The 19,461-nt window shown below is 42.8% G+C and overlaps 1 protein-coding gene across 1 annotated transcript in view; it reads left to right on the top strand.

Annotated features, from left to right (window-relative positions):
• ccser1 (coiled-coil serine-rich protein 1) overlaps positions 1-14,348 on the top strand; it is a gene marked incomplete at both ends in the record, with an annotated part of 104,828 nt that extends 90,480 nt beyond the window's left edge. The window contains one exon of the mRNA XM_079221709.1: positions 13,500-14,348. Coding sequence (XP_079077835.1) covers positions 13,500-14,348 — 849 coding nt within the window. The remainder of the gene's footprint in view (positions 1-13,499) is intronic.
• Positions 14,349-19,461: the final 5,113 nt, after the last annotated feature.

Raw genomic sequence — 19,461 nt, 5'->3', positions numbered from 1 at the left:
TAAAAATAAATGTTTAAATATTTATTTAACTAAAATGTGCATCACATCCTGTTACGTAGCTGTCAAGCCTCTTTCCCTGCAGGTGGCTACTCGTGATTCAGAGCCCCGCCCTCGCTGAACTATCAACGGATAAATCAATTTCAAAAAAAGTCACGGAGAGCTTTTAATTCTGTGTAGACGTATTAATTTGCTTTCACCGCCAACGACGCTGGCTCATCTGTATGCTTGATATGTGGCGAGAAATTAGCAAACAACAAAGCATGTAATGTCCAGCGTAGTGAGGACGCTCAGTGTAAACGAAGCAAAAGATATGTGTTTAAAATGTAAAACTAGCATGAGGAGGACAGGTATTGAACCTGCTACCTTATGGTTACAGGGCAAACCCTCTACCACATATATAGACATTATTTAAGATTAGCATATTTGTGCTTTTAATGGATCTCAATGTAGCCGACAAATGACTATTTTTTGTTTGATAGTTGTAAACAGGTAAAATAGCAATACAATGTCAAACATCGTCTTTATCCTTGTTCTATAATTTCATAAATACAACAAACTATAGTTGTTTTGTATATATAATATAACTTCAGAAGCTGTGATATGAAATAGCTTTTGCGGCTCCAGACAATTTTGTTTTGGTGTAAAAAAGGGCAAAATGGCTCTTTGGATAGGAAAGGTTGCTGACCCCTGCACTAGGTCAAGTGAAAGATAGGGCATTCACTCTTAAGCCATTGACTATGGTGTGAATGATCATCTGACCAACAAACAGGAGCTTGGGGGTCACACAATGTTCAAATTGTATCTCCAGGTGTTACATTGAGGCTTTGCAAATTGGCATCCCTTTTGTGGCTACTCAATGTAACTTATAGCCTTCCAGTATGTTGATTCAATAATTCAGCACCACGGATAGCGGCTTGCAAATGGACACCAAAAACAACTTGTTCATTTGTATGCAACAAAGATGTAAAAAAGAAAAGAAAGATGTATGCTACTGTATAGCTAAAAAGTTTTGATTAGTGGCGATATTAACTGCAGGTAAAGTAGAAATACCTTCACCATTCAGGCCAAAGAGGAAAGAAGAAAGGGAAATGTTGGGATCCCCTACAATCAAACTTTTTCAGCAATCATGTGCTCCTGAGCAGCTGGTGTTAAATATCCTGCTTAAATGTATCATGGGTGAACAATGTCTCTCTCGTCTTCTCTCCGTCTTGTTGAGTGGAGTGTGGGTGCAGCAGGGCAGTCAGTTGTTTTCATTGTGATGACACACAACAGGCAGCTGCAACTTTAATATCAGGCCTCCCAGATATCAGATGGAAAATCTCTTTATTTCATTCTCTTCACTTCTACTTTCCTCTTCATCCTTCATTTTTCAATCTTTGTTTTTCTCCCACACCCCCCACCTCTCAGATTTCCTGTATTGTTTCAGCTCTCCTGGGCTGTCACACACAGCAAGATGAGAAAACGTGAAAGCGGCTTATTAGCTGCGCCAACTGACAGGAGGGTAGGTGTGTGTTAATGAGACTGTAAGGGTTGGTGCTAGGGTTTCGATGCGTGTGTGTGTGTGTGTGTGTGTGTGTGTGTGTGTGTGTGTGTACTTGCTGCAGTATGAGTATTTGTAATCAGTCGATGCATGTGTGTGTGCAGCTGCGTCTGGGGTGGCTTTGACACAGGCAGAGAAAAATACTTTCGGCTCCCATCAGCTTCATGCTCCATCAGTGCTCACCATTGTGTTACAAATCCCACTGCTCTCACACACACACACACACACACACACACACACACACACACACACACACATCCGATATATGTAGATGTATGTGTCTGTGTGAAGATGTTTTACGGTCACACTCAAGCACCACTACCGGCACATTTCCTGAGCTCTCCCACATGATGTATCTCTCTTGACAGTCCTCACTCCACGTAACCACAATCTACATTGTTTTCCTTGCTGCCAGTCTATCCTATCCAATTCAAGATGTCACGCCCCTTTACTATATTGTTGTCTTAAAGACTCATATTTGTTTGGCCACAACATTTCATTGCTGATCACATGAAAACTAGCAGGTATATTATAGCGCAGAGTAAACGTTTGCAAACGTGACACACTGAGAGGACTCTACTAACTCACAGCCTCTGAGTCAGAAAACGGTCCCTCTCATAAAACTGAAAACTGAGTGACGACCTCACAAAATAGTTTGTTAGTATTACAGTCTTCAAATCCATTAAATATTTTATTGGGTATAATTGTGGATACTCAGTGCATTGTGTTGCATAGTGAATGAAGACCAAATGACAGATTTGTAGGTTGTGGAGGTAGGGGTGGAAAGGAGGCAGAGAGCATTGAGTAGGTTGGAGTCGTGGAAGGAGAATACAGGAGGTATGTGAGTAGCAGAATCCTAGAACTCCTCAAATCCTAGACGTTTTGGGAGGATGGGTGCAGGGGAAACAACAGAAGTGGAAAAATCTTGAGTTTTGGACAAGTTGGATGTTTCTTTTTGATGTTTTCCAGAAGCCATGAGAATATGCACTTAAAGTGTTCCAGTCAGAAGACATTTTGAGTATAAACTTGCAGTCCTTGAGATGATTCTTATGAGACTGGAAAGATTGTGCATGGCTGGATGGTGACAGTAAGTCTAAACAAAATAACATGTTTAGTTCTTTTTCTGTCATGTCTCGTTGTGAGCCAAAACAAGACTTATGAGCACAGTTTTGAAACAGATGGAGAGATGTGGAATAACCACAGTTTAAGTTTGAAAGTTAAGAGAAGTTACAGAGAAGTGCAATAAAGTGTTTGGACGTGCAGAAGTCAGTGATTAATGGGCATGCATGCTGCAATTTAAGGGCTCCAGTGGAAGCCCTGGGCATAGAGCGGGACAGAACAGCTTTCCCACCCCCGCAGCCTGGAGGGTGAGACTGGTGGACGGGGCAGCCCGCCAACAGTGGTAGCCTGATTAAGGTGGAATAATTCCAGGTATACTGCCAGGTCTCAGCTGGACCATGAATGTAAAGCCAAGGGAATGAATGGTGTTATGAGGACAACCCTCGTGAACAATATGGTCAACTAGGGCTGGACGATATGGAGGAAATCAAATATCACAGTATTTTTTACCAACTACCTCATATTGCGACGATATTGTAGGGTTGACCATTGGTGCTTTCGCAAAATATTTGGAAAATTATATTTTTGATAGATGATCATCAGTAATAATGATTAGGTGGGTAAAGTCAAGTAATAGCTAGAACGGTCTGGTAAGTTCAGAAAATAACCTGTAATGTAGCCTTTAAAACCAGGAAAAGTCAACACTTATGCCGTATTACAATTTTATATTATATCAATATACTTCCCAGCCTCACTGTCGACATAATTGAAGTTCAGATAGAAGTTATAGTGTAGGGTAACTTATGTACTTTGGGGACATTTCTGAAAGTGCGTAATAGCCACACTGTCCAACCCTCAAAAACATGCGTTAAACAGCCACTCAAACCCAACCCACAAACTTTACGCATTATAGTAGCACAGTTGTCGGACTGAGTGACGCGGCGCTTGCTGTTATTGTGTTTAGCGAGAGAGTGACAGAGAGAGGGGAAGGGAATGTGGGAGCTGGACTCCTGCATTCGCGTGTGTGTGTGTGTGTGTGTGTGTGTCTGCTTTGTCACTTTTATGCAGTCGGCGATAAAACGGGGGATGCCAACCCCCTCGTTAGGAAAATGACCAAAATGCCTCCCCCTTGTTAACCTGCCATATATGTTGTGCCCTACTATCACAGAGAGTGTAGTTGAATATGTTAGTCTGGTCTACCTCACTCGTTGATTATCTATCCGACTGAGGTTTGCACGAGTTCCAGCGAGGCGGATGTCAGCCACTCTAGACAATGCTTGTGAATCCACTAGATGACAGATCACAGAGGCAGCTCCCCTAATTTTCTATTTATTGATAAATCTACCGCGCTGTCCGTGTTACTGAAGGAGCGAAGGGGAGAGGGGTATGCACATGGTGAGCATTAGTGACAGCTCACAGGAATATATTAGACGGAGAGTAATGCTGAGCATAGATCACAGGTTCTGCAATAATTAGACAGCTCCAGTGGTGACCATGTCGACACCTGGGGGAGCAGTCAGGTGCAGCAATCAATCCAGTTACAGTTGAAGGGCACAAGGAGGGGAAGTCCGCCTGGTGTGCTTGTGTGAAGCTAAAATCATGAGGGGTTTCTGTGTGCGGTGTAACAGTAAAACATCCCTCTAATCATGAATTAAACCACTCAACCTTCTCATTGATGCGGCAGTATGGATAGTCTCCCTGCACACATGGGGTTAGAGGTAGATTTCACATGGTATCACAGGACTAACACACATGGACAGACACATTCACCCCTACAGACCATGTAGAGTTTCCATTTGACCTGACCTGCATGTCTTTGGATAGGAAAAGCAGATTTGGCATGACAGCGTTCTTTGAGAAAAGTCACAATCTTGAGAACCAGCATCTCCTTCATTTTAAAAGACAGTAGAGCCGCTGATATTGTATGTGTTGCATATATAAACTTGAGTCACAATAAAAAAAAAGAATGAAACAAAGAAATGGGGGAGAACTGCAAAAATGGTGTAACTAGACGTATATAAAAGATCCAAGCATGGATATGGGGATTCAACAGCAAAGACGAATACTGGATTGCAATAGGTGTTTTTATGTTCAGGGTGACATGGATACATAGATGTTAGAAGCTTAATGGGTAATTGTGTTGTAGATAATTGTGTTTTTATTACTTAAATTAGGAATTAAATCAGGCAGACAATCCCATTGAGCCAGAATGAGCAGTAGCACGTGACAGACATTTAATTCCGAGCAATCCTTTAAAATAGGAGTTGTGCTGTTGGTACACAAAACCTTCATTAGTGTTACACCCACAAAGAGGTTGGCGTACGCACACCGAGCCTTCATTGTCAGGAAATGAAGCCAAGTCTTTCTTTGGATACCAATGGGGCCCTTGAAGTGTGTGCTGTTGACACACGTACATTGTAACCCCGAGTAGTTCATGTCCCTCTGCACTGTGCAGCTTTCCATCGAAAGGACTCCAACAGTTTCTCTTTCTTTCCCTTTCATTGATGATACGTCTCACACTTTTCTTCATCCCCGACTCTAGCTTTCTAATTATCTCTCTCTTTCATCTTCTGTATCGTTGGGTCTGTGCTGTCACCTTTTACTCCCACTTTGTCCCCCGTTGTTACTCTCACCCATCCTTCTCTTTTTCTTTCTTTTTTTACCTCACCATTACCTATGTGTCAACCCCTCCCTTTTATTTATTTGACCCACTCTTTTCTCCTTGTTATGTTACTTTTTATTTTATCCCACTTTTCCTCCTCTCACATCTTTGTCCTCTCCTTTACTCTACTTCGCTCTCCCATCTCTCCCTCCATCTTCTCTTATTTCCTTCCCTCATCTTTACTCGTTTACTCACCTTCCTTTTCCCACTGAGCTTTTCTTGCTTGTGGTTCTGGGCAATGTTCACCAAGCATATTGGCACAGGCCGGTGGTCGATGAATTTTGCCATGATTACACACACACACGCACACACGCACGCATACAGGCACATGTGTATGTGCGTGCACACTCAGACCTGTTGGGGATGGTGGTTGATGAGCGATGCCAGACTCCCAGCATCTATGCCCATCAGAGCTGCTCAAGAAACCTCATTAGGCTTCCTGGCCACAGCATAGTATAACGTTCAAAACTTCCAGCCAATTGGAAGTCCAGGGGCCACACACTTCTCAACATCGACAATCACAAGTAGTGACTAAGAATCACTGATGAGGCCCAAGTTCAGCCACTCCAGTCTTGGGCGATGATCACATTGGACGCCTCAAAACTAAGGTGAACTGCGATAATCCCGAACCCTGCAGCTGGGGTCCAAGTTGCATTGAGGAGTTTTATCAAGCAGAAGCATCTTGCTGTTGCTCGGCAACGTGTAATCAGCTGTCAATCGGTTGTGTGCCTGCAATATACACACAGTGACTATCAACAGCAGCTACATGCAGGCAAACAAAAATAGCTCAAAATTCCCGATTAGTCTTGTTGCTTTTAAGCTGTCTGTAGTGGCATCAAATACCTCCAGCAAGAGCTACGTGGCTTTTCTTCCTTGTTTAGTTTTCCAAAAGTGAGCTCATGACCCCAGGTGGTTCCATTCTTCGTGTCCATTCATGCGTAATTTCAGTGTCTAGTTCTTTTAAAAGCGACTATTTTGACTTGCCGCTCCAAAAGTCATAAAAAGTCATCAGAGGACACGGTGGACTAATTTGCATTGTGATTATACAGTATTTGCCACAGCGGTCCTGCTCTCCCCAGGTGCTTAGCAGAGAACAGGGCTGCGATGTGTGTATGAATCTAAATTCTTTGTCTTTCAAACAGCTACATAAAATAGTTTGTGCAGCAACATTAACATATCCGGTTCTTATCATCACAAAGCTGTTGGGAGATCTTACATATCACAGAGGCATCAATTTAGCAGCAGTGGTTAATATGCCCCTCAAGGTCTTACAGTAACCTTCACCAGATGAAAGTAGAGTCCTCTTGACCAAGTGTGTGTTTAAACATCTGGGAGTGCATGTGATAGTTTATGTGCTGTATACATGGTTATAATATTTGCAACTCTTCCCCCAGGCTACTGCTGTAAATAAGTTTGTTTTCTTTCCGAATGTCTTTGTAGTGAAATAGGCAAGAGATGACTCAGTCTCAGACATTGTTATATATTCAGGCCCTCGGCCACATTGATATGCAGTGGAGATGCCCTGTCTGAGGTATTGTAAGTCTAAATATTTATCGAGTTACAGACACGCACAACCCTGTTTGATCCTGGTGGGTTGCAGCAGGTTACTGTGTTTGGCTGCAGTTATTCAATATATTATCAGCCTAATGTCAATAATTTTGTTGTAGTGCAGTGACAGCATTGAAGATTGGGAGCTTTGTGAGCCCATTAGCTGTGCAGTGCATCACATTAGTGTCCTGCCTCTCAGTGTGTGCCTCCTCCAGCAGGAAGGTCCAGGATGTGACAATAAGCCAGCTGCTTGGCAGTTTGCTGCAGTGTGGGCTGGATTGACAGCTGGAGTGACGTAAACTCAACTTTGGTCCGCTTCGTCTTTTTTCATCAGCTCAGCTCCACCCCCACCCCAACCCTAACTGTCACCACCAAAAATACTAAGAGAAAAAAACTTCCCTTCCTCCTCCTCTTTCTCTTTCTGTCTATATGGTCTCCAGACTACAGTAGTGTACCATCAATCCTCCAGCTGTCAGTGTGTATTCAGCCCTTCCTGCTGCTGGCATCCTTAAGCATCAAGTTACATAACGAAGAATAAGTGAAGAAGGGGACAGAGTGTTGGAGAAGGTGAGAGATGAGAGGAGAAAGGCGGTCAGGGGGACAAAGTAAATGTGAGACCGGTCCTGTGCCTGCTGGACTTCCTAAACCCACATATTCAGCATTATTTTAACGAGGCTCCTGATTAGTCTGAAAGAGATCAACCTGCTTATTGTTAACATAGGCAACCTGAAATGAATATACCCACACAGTCAAAGCAGATTCCTATTAGCGTTGACTGAAAAGAAGAACAAATATGCTGAATTACAAGTAGCCCACATCGTTTTGCTTAACTGAGAGATAAATAAGTTGATTACAACAATAAGCATACCGATATGCAATATTCTTTTGTCTCAGTCTTGTTTTTTTGTGTCCTTTCCTGCACTTCTTGACCAGGCTAGTAATTCACAGCATTAAGTCTGACCCCTAACTTTATTTACTTGTTTTGTCCTGTCCTCCCCTGTTCCTACTTTGGTGAAATTACTATCCTGACCGGTAGAAGATTTATTGCTACTGTATTTCCTGAATTTTAATGTGCTCTCCTCTACCACACCACATAAGTTGAATTTCACTTACAAATCTGAGAGACTGGTGAGCTGGGCAGTGAGACAGCAGTCAGAAAATTGGTAGAGCCGTATAGGGAACTAGTGAGGAGAGGTAGGGAATAGAAGGGAGCTAAAGATGGAAGACTGCAACAAAGTCAAGAAGGAGAGAGGGAGGGAGAAGCAAGGATGCTGCTACCGGCTGTGCACAAGACTCACTTCCTAAGGGGCTCGTGTATTGATGAAAACCTTCCAGTTCAAAGTAAAGGTATGCTTTGTCCTTGAGACAGCAGACTCAGGCTGCAGTTTTTACTCCTTGTTTGTTGCAGGTGTATCCTGCAAATTGCCTTTAGTTGAAGTGGGAGACAGCTGTAAAAACCTTGCCCGTGAATATTCAATGATACTTCCTGGGCTAAGAGCTAAAGGTTGACGTCATATCTTTGGGCTTGTTTTGCTTCTTTCTATTATTCCAATGCAAACCAATGTACAGCACTTGAAGCACATTCTAATTTTTTTTGTTTGAAGGTTTCTCCAAATGAGCTTGAGGTACAGTACAGTCTTCTGCCTTTTCACTTAAAAAGATTGTTTTTTACCTTTTGGTAGAGTTTTTGCACCTTGCCAACTCTACCATCCTGTCACCCTGGGCATACATGGTCAAACAAATATAAATGTCTGTCTGTTAAGATAAAGGTAGACGGGATGAGTTTGGGCTCACACATCACGATTGGGAAATGTATCTGGTTACAGTCTCAATAGGATTTTAGATACCATCTGTGTGGCTGTACTGAGCTGTTATTGTATCCGCTCTGAGCACCCTGGCGCTTCACACTTTTAAAGAACCACAGGATTACTTTGTTCACAAAGCATGTGGGTGTCAAAGAAAATAAAGAATTCACATTTACAAACTTTTACCTCTCTAATCTCACTGTGAAGAAACTTTTGGGCCTGTCTTACACTTTGCTGCAGTTTCTTCTGTTTGCTATAATTAGTTAGTTTTAGTTTGTTTGAGGGGAGAAAAAGAAATCAGGAAATAAATCCTCCACCCTCTCTCGTCCGCCAGTACAAAATGACATTGACAGGCAATAGCAATCGTTGTAGAGGGATGTTTTAGGGTTTTACGGATCTCTTTTATGCAAACTTAGCCATTACCACATTGCTGTGTTCTTCACTGCCCAATAAAAATAAGTTTGTCGGAGAGGCCCCCTTAAATCTCTCTGATTTACCCGTGTGTGTGTGTGTGTGTGTGTGTGTGTGTGTGTGTGTGTGTGTGTGTGTGTGTGTGTGTGTGTGTGTGTGTGTGTGTGTGAGAGAGAGAGAGACTCCAAAGTGTTTTCACACACACACACACACACACACACACACACACACACACACACACACACACACACACACACACACACACAGGCCGTTCTGTGACGGGAGAAGAGGCAGCCTGCTTGCCGCAGAGCGTGTACTTAAGGACACCTGCGTTTGTAAATCAGACCGGCTCTCTTTTTTTCTGCGCCTTGCTGTCTCTTCTAATGTTGTACAAATTTGTCTTTATCTTCGTATTTAATCAGCCTCTCACCAGCTTCTCATTTTTTTTTTTTATCCCAGTTCAGGTTTCCTGAATTTGTTTACTCCTCTCTTTTGACTCAAGGGTGTATGTTTCGGGGCCCCTGGGGGGTTATTCACGTCATAATCAAGAAAAGAAGTCATGATATTACAAGGATAAAAGTCACGATTTGATTATAAAGTCAAAAAAATACTACCTGTCTTAAAGTCTGCTGTGTATTACGTTATTCCTCTGCGGATGAGGTAGTATCCCATCAGACAGACACAGAAAGATGGCCAAACTGTTTGTCCTATCTGAACATAATTTTTAAAATCTATTACAGAACCAATTCCTAACCTCATGGCTGTATTCTATCCCATATGAGACCTCCTATCATATCTTAACTTAAGAAATCCTAACTATAACTGTAAATTAGATCCTTCAGTCAGCACCGTCCCGTCATGCCTGTATCTATATTTAGAATGCACCAGTACTACTCGAGATGGACGAGCAATTATATCAACAGCTTTCACTTGTCATTATGGACAACCAAAGATGGACGTTCAATTTAAACTATAGTCAGAGGCACTAATCGTGTCACCTGTTTATTAATGTATTCATTTATCATCTTGGCAGTCCACTCCGGTACAATGCAGGAGTGCCAAAAACAGCGGATCATCAAATGCCCACTTGAGGCTGGCTTCAAAAGCGAGTCATCTTGGTTCATCGGATGCGGGGCAGAGTTATGTATACATTTACCGTTTAAATTATATGCAGGCTTAATTAAGGGCGTGGACGCTTTGAGTGACAGCTGGATGCAGTTGCAGTTTGCTTGCTGCTAGCTGTCTGCTAGCTGTCTGCTATGCTGCGTCACCCGGGCCCGCTATGAGCGAGGGGGACACATAGACTGTAAAAAGCTACTTATTCTATTATGACGCCATTCTCTAAATCTCATATTAACGCATCTTTCTAACAGTGGCACTAATACTGCAGTATAGTTGACAGACTAAGTTCCGCCCTGGCGTTAACTTATGTCTACTCCAGTCCTCTCCCAGGACTCCTGCAGCAGCACCCTGTACCTGCACTGTCAACGCAGAGGCTCAACAGTGCTTCTTGTTTCCGTTTTTTTACGGAAGATTGCACCCCTTGCTTTTGAGATTGCACACGGCCCCATCTTTGCCAGAGGCATTGTTGCGTCTGTGAGTCTAGTTTCATTCTAGTGGTTATGCAAAATAAAAGTCCTCTGCTACTTTCAAGTTTGTATTGGGTAGAGTAGGGGTTCCCCTGGGCGGGGTTCCCCTGTCCCCCATGTCTCCCATGTCCCCTGTATCATCGTCGTCGATGCCTACGCTTGATTCATTTGATGATTTTTTTTTTCTTTTTTTCTCGCCTCCCTCCAAACTTGGATCAGCAATGCCCCTTTGATACAGAACATATGTTTCTACAACCAACTCTTTGTACTGTGCCCGGTAATTATTTCTTTCAAAGTTGTCTGCCAATTTGTATCTTACTGCTCTCGCTTTACCTTCTGTTGTTTTCTCGAATGTCTGAGGGCGGAAAAACACTACAGTAGAGATTAAGTCCTAATTAAGCCATCCCACATAAACCTACACCACCGTAGTAGATATTCAACACCGTGGCAATAGCCTTATGTTTTTTTTCACAGCGCCCCTATGTAGAAAATTTGGCTGCAATGGAAATTCTCACTCCTCTTAATTAGATCAAGCAATCTGCAAGAAGTCTTGTAGTGTTTATGCACCCATTAGTGCCCATTAGAAAGCAGAGACACACTCCCCGAGCTCTTTAAGTAAGCTGCATAGACAACGACACACTGTTTGATGTTTTGGCAGAATGCTGTGGTGGTTCTTTTTTTTTCTTTTTCTTTTTGGGACATAAAAGGACATAGAGACTGAGCTTTTGAAGAGCAGATTGTTTGGCTGTAATTCAGATTTTTTTTTTTTTTAAGATATACCAATAATGAAATAAGCAGGAACTGTTTTGTGTGTACTGTAGGTGGGGGGAATACAAGCATCAGAGACGCACAGCATGGACAGGTTTTTATTAACACATGTAGCAGTCTTTTGTAGTCAGCATTTGAACTGTATATCACGTTTGTGTTTGCCATGAGAGATTAAAATGAATAAATTATTGAAATAAACTAACTACAAGACATTCCCTCTACTGTATCTTTAAAAGTAAGACAATCTTTTTTTTTTTTCTCAGAAAGGTTCAAAGCAAGATTTACCCTGTTCACTTTTTTTTCTGCTGTTCTTGGGATGTTTTTTACTTATCATATTTACCCCAACCTGTACTCCATGCCGCCTCAGACTAAATTAGAGGCCAACACAGTCACATCTAAATCCTCATAGAATCCTTTCATACTTTGAAATGCAGAAAGAAAAAAAATATATTAAAAGTCTGGCAGTGTTCAGGGGCTGGAAACTTTCACAAGCCATTGCACCAACAGAATTGGCAAACCACATAATATAATTAGTGTTACACTCTACATGAAATATACTACATTATTAAATATGTCTGTCCAATTACTCAATAAAGGTGTGTCCAAAAAGGGTTTGGATTTTTTTTAAATTTTTAGACCCAACATGTACTTAAATTACAGCTAATACCTTAATTTGTCCTTTAATAGACAGTACTGAGCCAAATCATCAGTCTGACACTATCCGGGATGCTCAGTGTATAACACAAAACCCAAAAAGGTGTTTATAAAGTGCAACACATACGAGCAGCGTTGCATCATGTTAGACGTGTCGTACAGACGGAAGGAGGAGTCCAATTACAGAAGTTGAGGATGAAGGATCAGCAATCATGTGTCTCTAGCTAAATCAAATAACTCCTCATTTCAGTGTTTTGTTTCATCAGTTCTGTGTCCAGTGAGCATCATTTGTAACGCACAAAGTCTGTGTTCCAGTTTCTTTGTCATCCCCCCCACTTTCACTCTCTCCCTTCGCTGCTTTAATGTGATTTCAGGTTGAAAGTCTTATGAATAGAAAACGTTTCATTGAATTGGCATTGCTACTGTTATACTGTATTTATTCAGTTCGCTGTGTTCTGGATAATTACATTTCTACCTCTCGCACCGAATTTCTGTTGACACCCTTGACAAAGTAATTACATTTAAAAACAAATGTAATATAAATGTTCATGCACAAACACATGGAAACGGGATCACATTCATACACATGAAAGCGTCTAAATACATGTATGCATGGATGCCCACAGATGTCCATATTGACACGCATGTTGCATACAGTATGTGCAGATATACAATTACACAGACACACGCTCACACATTGGCACAGCACACGCAAGAAGACACACACACAGACATCGTGTCGGAAAAGTCTACTCAGCTTACTCTTCCATGAGGTTCGGCGTCGGAAGAGATTGTGCAACTTTATTGAACATTGCATACTTGGTCCTGGTGTGTGTGTGTGTGTGTGTGTGTGTGTGTGTGTGTGTGTGTGTGTGTGTGTGTGTGTGTGTGGGAAGGGGACAGTGATGAGATATCTTGCATAAGGGGGTGCAGTGGAGTGTGAAAGAGAACAGGTGGCTTCCGTTTCTGCCATCTTCCCCTGTGTGTGTGTGTGTGTGTGTGTGCGCATGTGTGTGTGTGTGTGTGTGTGTGCGTTAAGGGAGAGTGAGATCCCATTGCTGTGTGAGTAGGGCCTTGTGCATACCTTGAGCGCACGTCTCAGTACATGTGTACGTCACGCTGTCGTGTGTGTGTGTGTGTGTGTGTGTGTGTGTTCTTTAGTGAGCAGGGTTCCGTTTGGTTTGGAAACAATTAGAACAAGCTGCAGGAGCCCACAGCTCGTTCTCCAAATGTCAACCAAATTAACAATCTATAGTGAACACTCAACAGTGCTCTCTCCCATGCCGCCTGTCTCTCCTTTTGTCTCTCTCTCTCTCTCTCTCTCTCTCTCTCTCTCTCTCACACACCCACGCTCTCTTTTCCTCTCAGTTCAGTCCACATCACACAAGCAGCAGGCAGGGTAAATGGTACAGTCTCTTTAACATGTGTTTCTTCCTGTTTCTGTCTCTCTTCTTCTCTTTCAGACCAGTCATCCAGGCCGGTGGTCAGGACTAGGCAGCAGCAGCCTGGCTTCAAGGGACCGAAGGGTAGTGCGGGGAGTGGGGGCAGCACTCGGAGGGGACCTCTGTAATCAGCACCTCCCCCACCACTATCCATCTCTGCACGGCCGCCCTCCTGCCTCTGAACGACACGCTGCCAGGGAGGAGCGCTACTGCCAGGGCGTCTTGGCACATTCCACGGCCCGTAACCCTGCTCCCAATCTGGCTCCGGCCCCCTCCAACTTGTCCTGTGCCACTTCTGCAGCGTCAGCCCAAGCCTCACTTGCTACTCCAGCCCAGCTTCAAGTGTCACCCATGGGCCCCAGTCCAAATCAATGCCCAGGCTCCGGTTCGGCGGCCGCTAAACACAGCGCAATTCCATCTCTGTCCTCCAGGTGGCCTGAGGGGGTGTCCTCCTCTTCTGAGTCCTTAACTCCAGGAGGAGGTGGAGTGAATCTGTCAGGTGGAGCAAGGCGAGGAGGAGGAGGAGGAGGAGGAGGAGGAGGAGGAGGTGGAGGTGGGGAGCACCATCCCCCGAGCCATATCCCTCGTGCAGTCGGGACCAGCGTCTCATCGAGCCTCCACAGTCTCGCAAGCAGAGGGAGCCCCTCCCCCAGCATCTCATCGCCCGTCCGAGCCTCCCCTCTGCCTCCGACTCCTTCCCCGGCGTCCTCCGACTCCTCCTCCTCCTCCTCTTCCTCCGCGTTTACAGGTCGTTTGGGGCAACCACCTCGAGGCCCTCTGTCTCTGCATAGCTACAGTCGCAAAAATGTCTTCCTCCAGCATTCCCTCCAGACTGCCGAACTGCAAGCGCTGACGCAGAGAGACAGTTGAGGGCACACAAACATTTACGCCATCCGTATTGACTCGAGCGACAAAATGTGTGACTTTATATTAAAACTGCTGCTCCTTCGATACACGTTGCTCATGTTCCGCTGTCCCAATTCCTCCTGAATCATCAACCACACGCGCTTACAATCATGCTCGTCTCTCTTTACAATCCGGACCAACCCTTTGCTGTCATTTTGTTCATAGTTTTGCTCATTTTGACACACTCACATGCCAGGTTACACACACACACACACACACACACACACACACACATCTGTCTTTGAGTATGAAAAAGGCACTCACCCGTCTATCAGAACTCCCACGTAGTGTCATGCTGACAGTTTAGATGTGCTTACGCCCACATACACACACAATGCACAGAGACTCACAGCCTCATATCCATGCACACACACACACACACACACTTGGATACACACTCACACGGAGACATCGCCTGTGATATATCTGCCTCACAATCTGCACATAAATCAGTACGGTAATGCAGAGATGAGGTTTGTATTTGTTTTGTGATGTTAAAAAAAAAAATATATATATATATATATATTTATTTGATCATCTTTCAAAGTTGAAACACGTGCTGCTTAATGAACTATGGGAATTATTTGCGCTGTTCAGGAAATATCCTCACATTGCCAAATCCTACATCAGATCAGCTCCTCATTCATGGATGAAAAGACAAATGTTTAGATGAACATCCCACAATCACGACCCTTTTACTGCATGCTTTTTAGAAATTAAGGAGAACACAGGTGAATATTTTGTACTGCAACAAAATAAGGATCTGGGCGACTTTTAAAGTCTTTTAATAACTTTTCAGTATCAAACTTCATCTCAGTGTTTCAAGAAGGGAATCAAACATGCCAAAACCTCGAAGACACAAGCCTGTTGAGTGTTTTTGAGTTATTATGCTCACATGAATAAGACATTACAAGAACTTTTGGCTTAATAGCGAACCACTGGTTTCGTAGAAATACATTGTTGCATTATACACAAGAATCAATGTGTATCTGCAATGTTAGATTAGTACAGACATGAAGAGTTTCATTCTAAAATAATATCTGCCCTATGAATAATTTGATACAGTATGTGGACTCACAAAAGTGCACTAAAGTTGAACACTCAAGCTTTACTGAACCCTGAGCGAACTTTATCAAAACACATCAGAAAAAAGAACAAGTTTTAGGATTTGGCACAACCTGCATGATGTATTTATTCCAAAATGAGGATCAAAGTATCAGGTTTTGGAATGAAGCCCTTCAAATCTTCTTTTGGCTGGGTATTGATCAGGGAAACCTACTGGTGCTTTGCTAAATGACAAAATCAATAACTATTTTAAAGATTCAAAGGGGAAAATGTTTGAAATAATGGCATTGCAGTGAACTGATTCTGTCTAGTGACGGAGCATAATACTGCACAGAAAGTTGTTTACTTGATGAAATAATGAAAATGGAAGAAATAAGTTTTCCCCTAACCATCCCATTTGGAAAGATTATCAGCATAGAGGGTTTTCAATGATACCCAGTCCTTGATCGCCTTCTTTGATCTTCCTGATCTCAGATCCAACGTGATGGCATTGGTACTGTAAGACAATGTTGTTTTTGGACAGTAGGACTCAAACCTTTTGATAGAGATTCATTCCATCACTGCCATGACCTGCTGAGTCGGACCACATTATTCACAATTTAATACGTTTTAAAAACCCATCTTTATAAGATCTGTGAACGACTGGACTGCATAACAGCCTCTTCAATCTGCCACTGTTGAATACGTTTGCTCTGTTGAACCGTCGAACAGGATTTCAGGTAAACAAATATTATAATGTCGACCGGGAGGCGGTAGCCTGCGCTGCTGCTAAGCACAGGCCGGGAGTTCACCGCTCCCGGCATCAACAGGGAATGTTAGATTTTGGAGAAGTTGTTGACCTTGTCTGTCTCTTCTCCTTCTCTGTCTCTACCTGGATGTTGGGAGGTTGTATGAATTGTGTTTGTTTTAATGTTCCCCTCATGAGGCGCGGGCCTGCCAGAGGTGAAGGAATACAGCGCTGCTCCCACTGGTGGAAACTACAGTTTCCCCTCTGGTCTGCTTCACTTGCACATTACGTCCTCTCTTTTTGATCCTCGTTATTTTTTTCACTTTCTGTCCTTGTTTCTTTATCTACCCTATTTTCTGTTTTCTTTTCCATCCAGCCACTCCATTCTTACTCCCCCTTAATCTCTCCCTATACGTTGCCCTCCCTCTATCCCCAGCATCCCTACTCTACTGCATGCAAACTAAGTAGTTCCTTTTGTTCCTGTGCTCCTCTTCAGCCGGTTATCTTCCTTCCCCCCACTATCGTGTTCCGGGTCTCTCCTTCCCTCCATGTCTGATACCCTGCTCAGCGTATACTCACCCAGAGCTCGTAATGTCACGCAGTGTCTCTATAACAGACTCTCTTGCAGTGGCTCTCAGTCCTGGGCATTGGGGTCTGATTTTCATTCCAGCTGTCTAATCAGGGACTCATTTTACACCTGGTGAATGCAATTAACTACCTGGTAGCGTCGACGGCCAGCAGTGATCCGGCTCCGGGGGACCGAGAACCGCAGCTGCGTTGTGAGCTAAGCGGTCCCCGCTTGGTTTGTTTACACGTGGAGGGTGACGATGCTGTGTCGCTGGCTGACCTCTTAAGAAATGCTCTCCGCATCCCTTCGTCAACGCATGCATCACAGGGACACTAAATGAAATGTCATCAGGGAGGATTTGGCTGGGTTGGCACTGCCCTCTCGGAAATCTATCCATTTTTCTTCGCGCAGTGTTTCAAACGGCTGTGCTTGTTGTTTGTGTTCAAATTGAGAAACCACAAAGGTGGGTTCCTGAATGTGAGACATATCATGAAAGGAAAAAGCCACATCCGAGCTGGCAGTTCAAATGCGGAATTGAGGTCTTAGAAAAATATATTTTCCCCCGTTTAGTTAGAAGAATGAACTGATGTTGAATTTCACTGCTGGGAAATAAGGGTCTGCAATCCTGAGGTGGGCACACGTCACAAACCTCAATTCTTCATTTTGCTTCGCAATATGTTGTGCATTCATTTGTTGTGAAGTTATTTATTGTTTTCTGCCTTATTTATTGCCATAGAATCTGTTTCCTAAAAGCATCTTGGCACTAACAAATTAAGATAGTGGTCATGAAATGGCAACTATAATAATCATGATGTTTTTATGATAACTTTAATGAATCACAGAGATTACACTGTCCTAGCTTTTTAATATGCTCACTGTAATTATGTTGTTTTTTTTTCTTTACAAATTGATGTGATAATGAAATTTAGCTGTATACTTGTACATAGATTAATTAGCTGTTGATGTTCACTGTTCATGAACACAAACGTTTCGTGCTCATTTAATGACATCAGGAATAGGGTTCACATACATTGTCTGTCAGCCCATAACGGACTAAAACTTTACGAATGTCAAATGCAGTCAGAGGTCTGAGCTATTACCAAAGTCGTTCAGGCTATTGCAACACATCAGAAAACAAATCTGACAAACTTAAGGAATTCCATGTAAAAGTTAGACCCTATGCTGATTTTGACTCACTCTTAGGTGAAATCCAGCCTTTGCACTTAGACTATTTCTGCTTTAGATTCCTTTGAAAGACATGACTTTGCAAACTTTTGATAAACTGTGTCAGAAAAGTGGAGGTTCCGTCACTTTTTCAGTTTAGGATGAAGTCTGTTTCTAAGTACATATAATTGTTGGGTAGACTCATACTGTGAGCCTCTGACTAATATGCCCATTAGCGATAATTTGCCCTTAAGTGGAGGAAAATAATAAAAAGATCTTTCTTCAGAGAGTCCGTTTATACATCCATGGTCCTTCTAAAAGGTTTTGAAATCGTATGTGTTTGATGGGCTTATCTATGGTCAAAAGAACCTCGCAGTGTGTGTTTAGCCAACGTATTCCTCTTCAGTTTCACCAACACCGTTGTTTTGTCACACTCACAGTTGTTGTTCACATAAGACATTTCAGAGGATTTTTGTCCACTGTCTCTCCTTATTGTGATTATTTAATACAAATAAAATGTATGAAAACATTTGCTCCCGATTATTATTTGATGATTGATTTTCCGTCACCAATACCAGACTTTTCATAATAAAATAAGGTGTGTCTGTAATATGACTGGGACGCATTCAAGCAGTGACAAAGAAGGATGGATTCTGTCACCACAAAAAAAAAAGAGCAGTGGAATAACAAAGCAGTAAATCTATGGGAGCGAGCCTGGCTCCACCTCCCAGGCCAGGTAGATTTCACTGTACAAATCTCTCAAGAAAAGAATGAATACAATCAAAGACTGGAAGTAGAGTTTACAACAAAGCAATGACTAAAGAATCTTAAGGGCCATCGCTCTAAGAGACTGACTGGGGAAAGCTTTTCCAGCTGTAACATTTGAGTGGACTTTAAAAGGTTGTGCACGGCAGCAGATGCAGACAGATGTAACTTTACCTCATTTGACATTAGCCTCCAACCTACTTGAGTGAGCTTTCATTCGGCAGTGACCATAAAGTAGGGAAGTGTTTAGAAAATCAATTACGTTAGATTGAGTTTGTGTGTATGTGTGTGTGTGTGTGTGTGTGTGTGTGTGTGTGTGTGATGGAGGCTTTGACTGTTTACCCCTGAGGGAGGACCTGTGCACGCTTCTCCTCTCTGGACTCACTCAATTAGCGTTGGTGAGGTTATGACTGAAGGAGTAGCACACACACAAACAAACACACTGGATTTAGAAGACATCAGTTTGAAACTTGCTGTAATTCATAGGAAGGAAGGTCAGTAAATACGCTTCTGATTATCAGAGCTTTGAAGTCCAAAGAGATCAAGAAATACACGGTACGTGTGTTTCTGCTGCTCACGACGGAGCCTCAGTTGGCTTTAAAATGACCGTTTTTGATATGTTGTCCAAAAGGACTAGTGCTAAAACAAATGCACTATATTATTACATTATTAATGATAACTGTTTACGTAATTAACAAGTAAAAATGACAGTTTCAGTTTGTCAAATCTTGGAAATCTGTACTTGGAAATCTGGGAATATAGACCCTTGTTACAAGACTATCGACATT

The sequence above is a fragment of the Taurulus bubalis genome, assembly GCF_910589615.1.
Source record: "Taurulus bubalis genome assembly, chromosome: 8".
Lineage (NCBI taxonomy): Eukaryota > Metazoa > Chordata > Actinopteri > Perciformes > Cottidae > Taurulus > Taurulus bubalis.
This window is presented reverse-complemented; position numbering and strand designations above follow the sequence as displayed.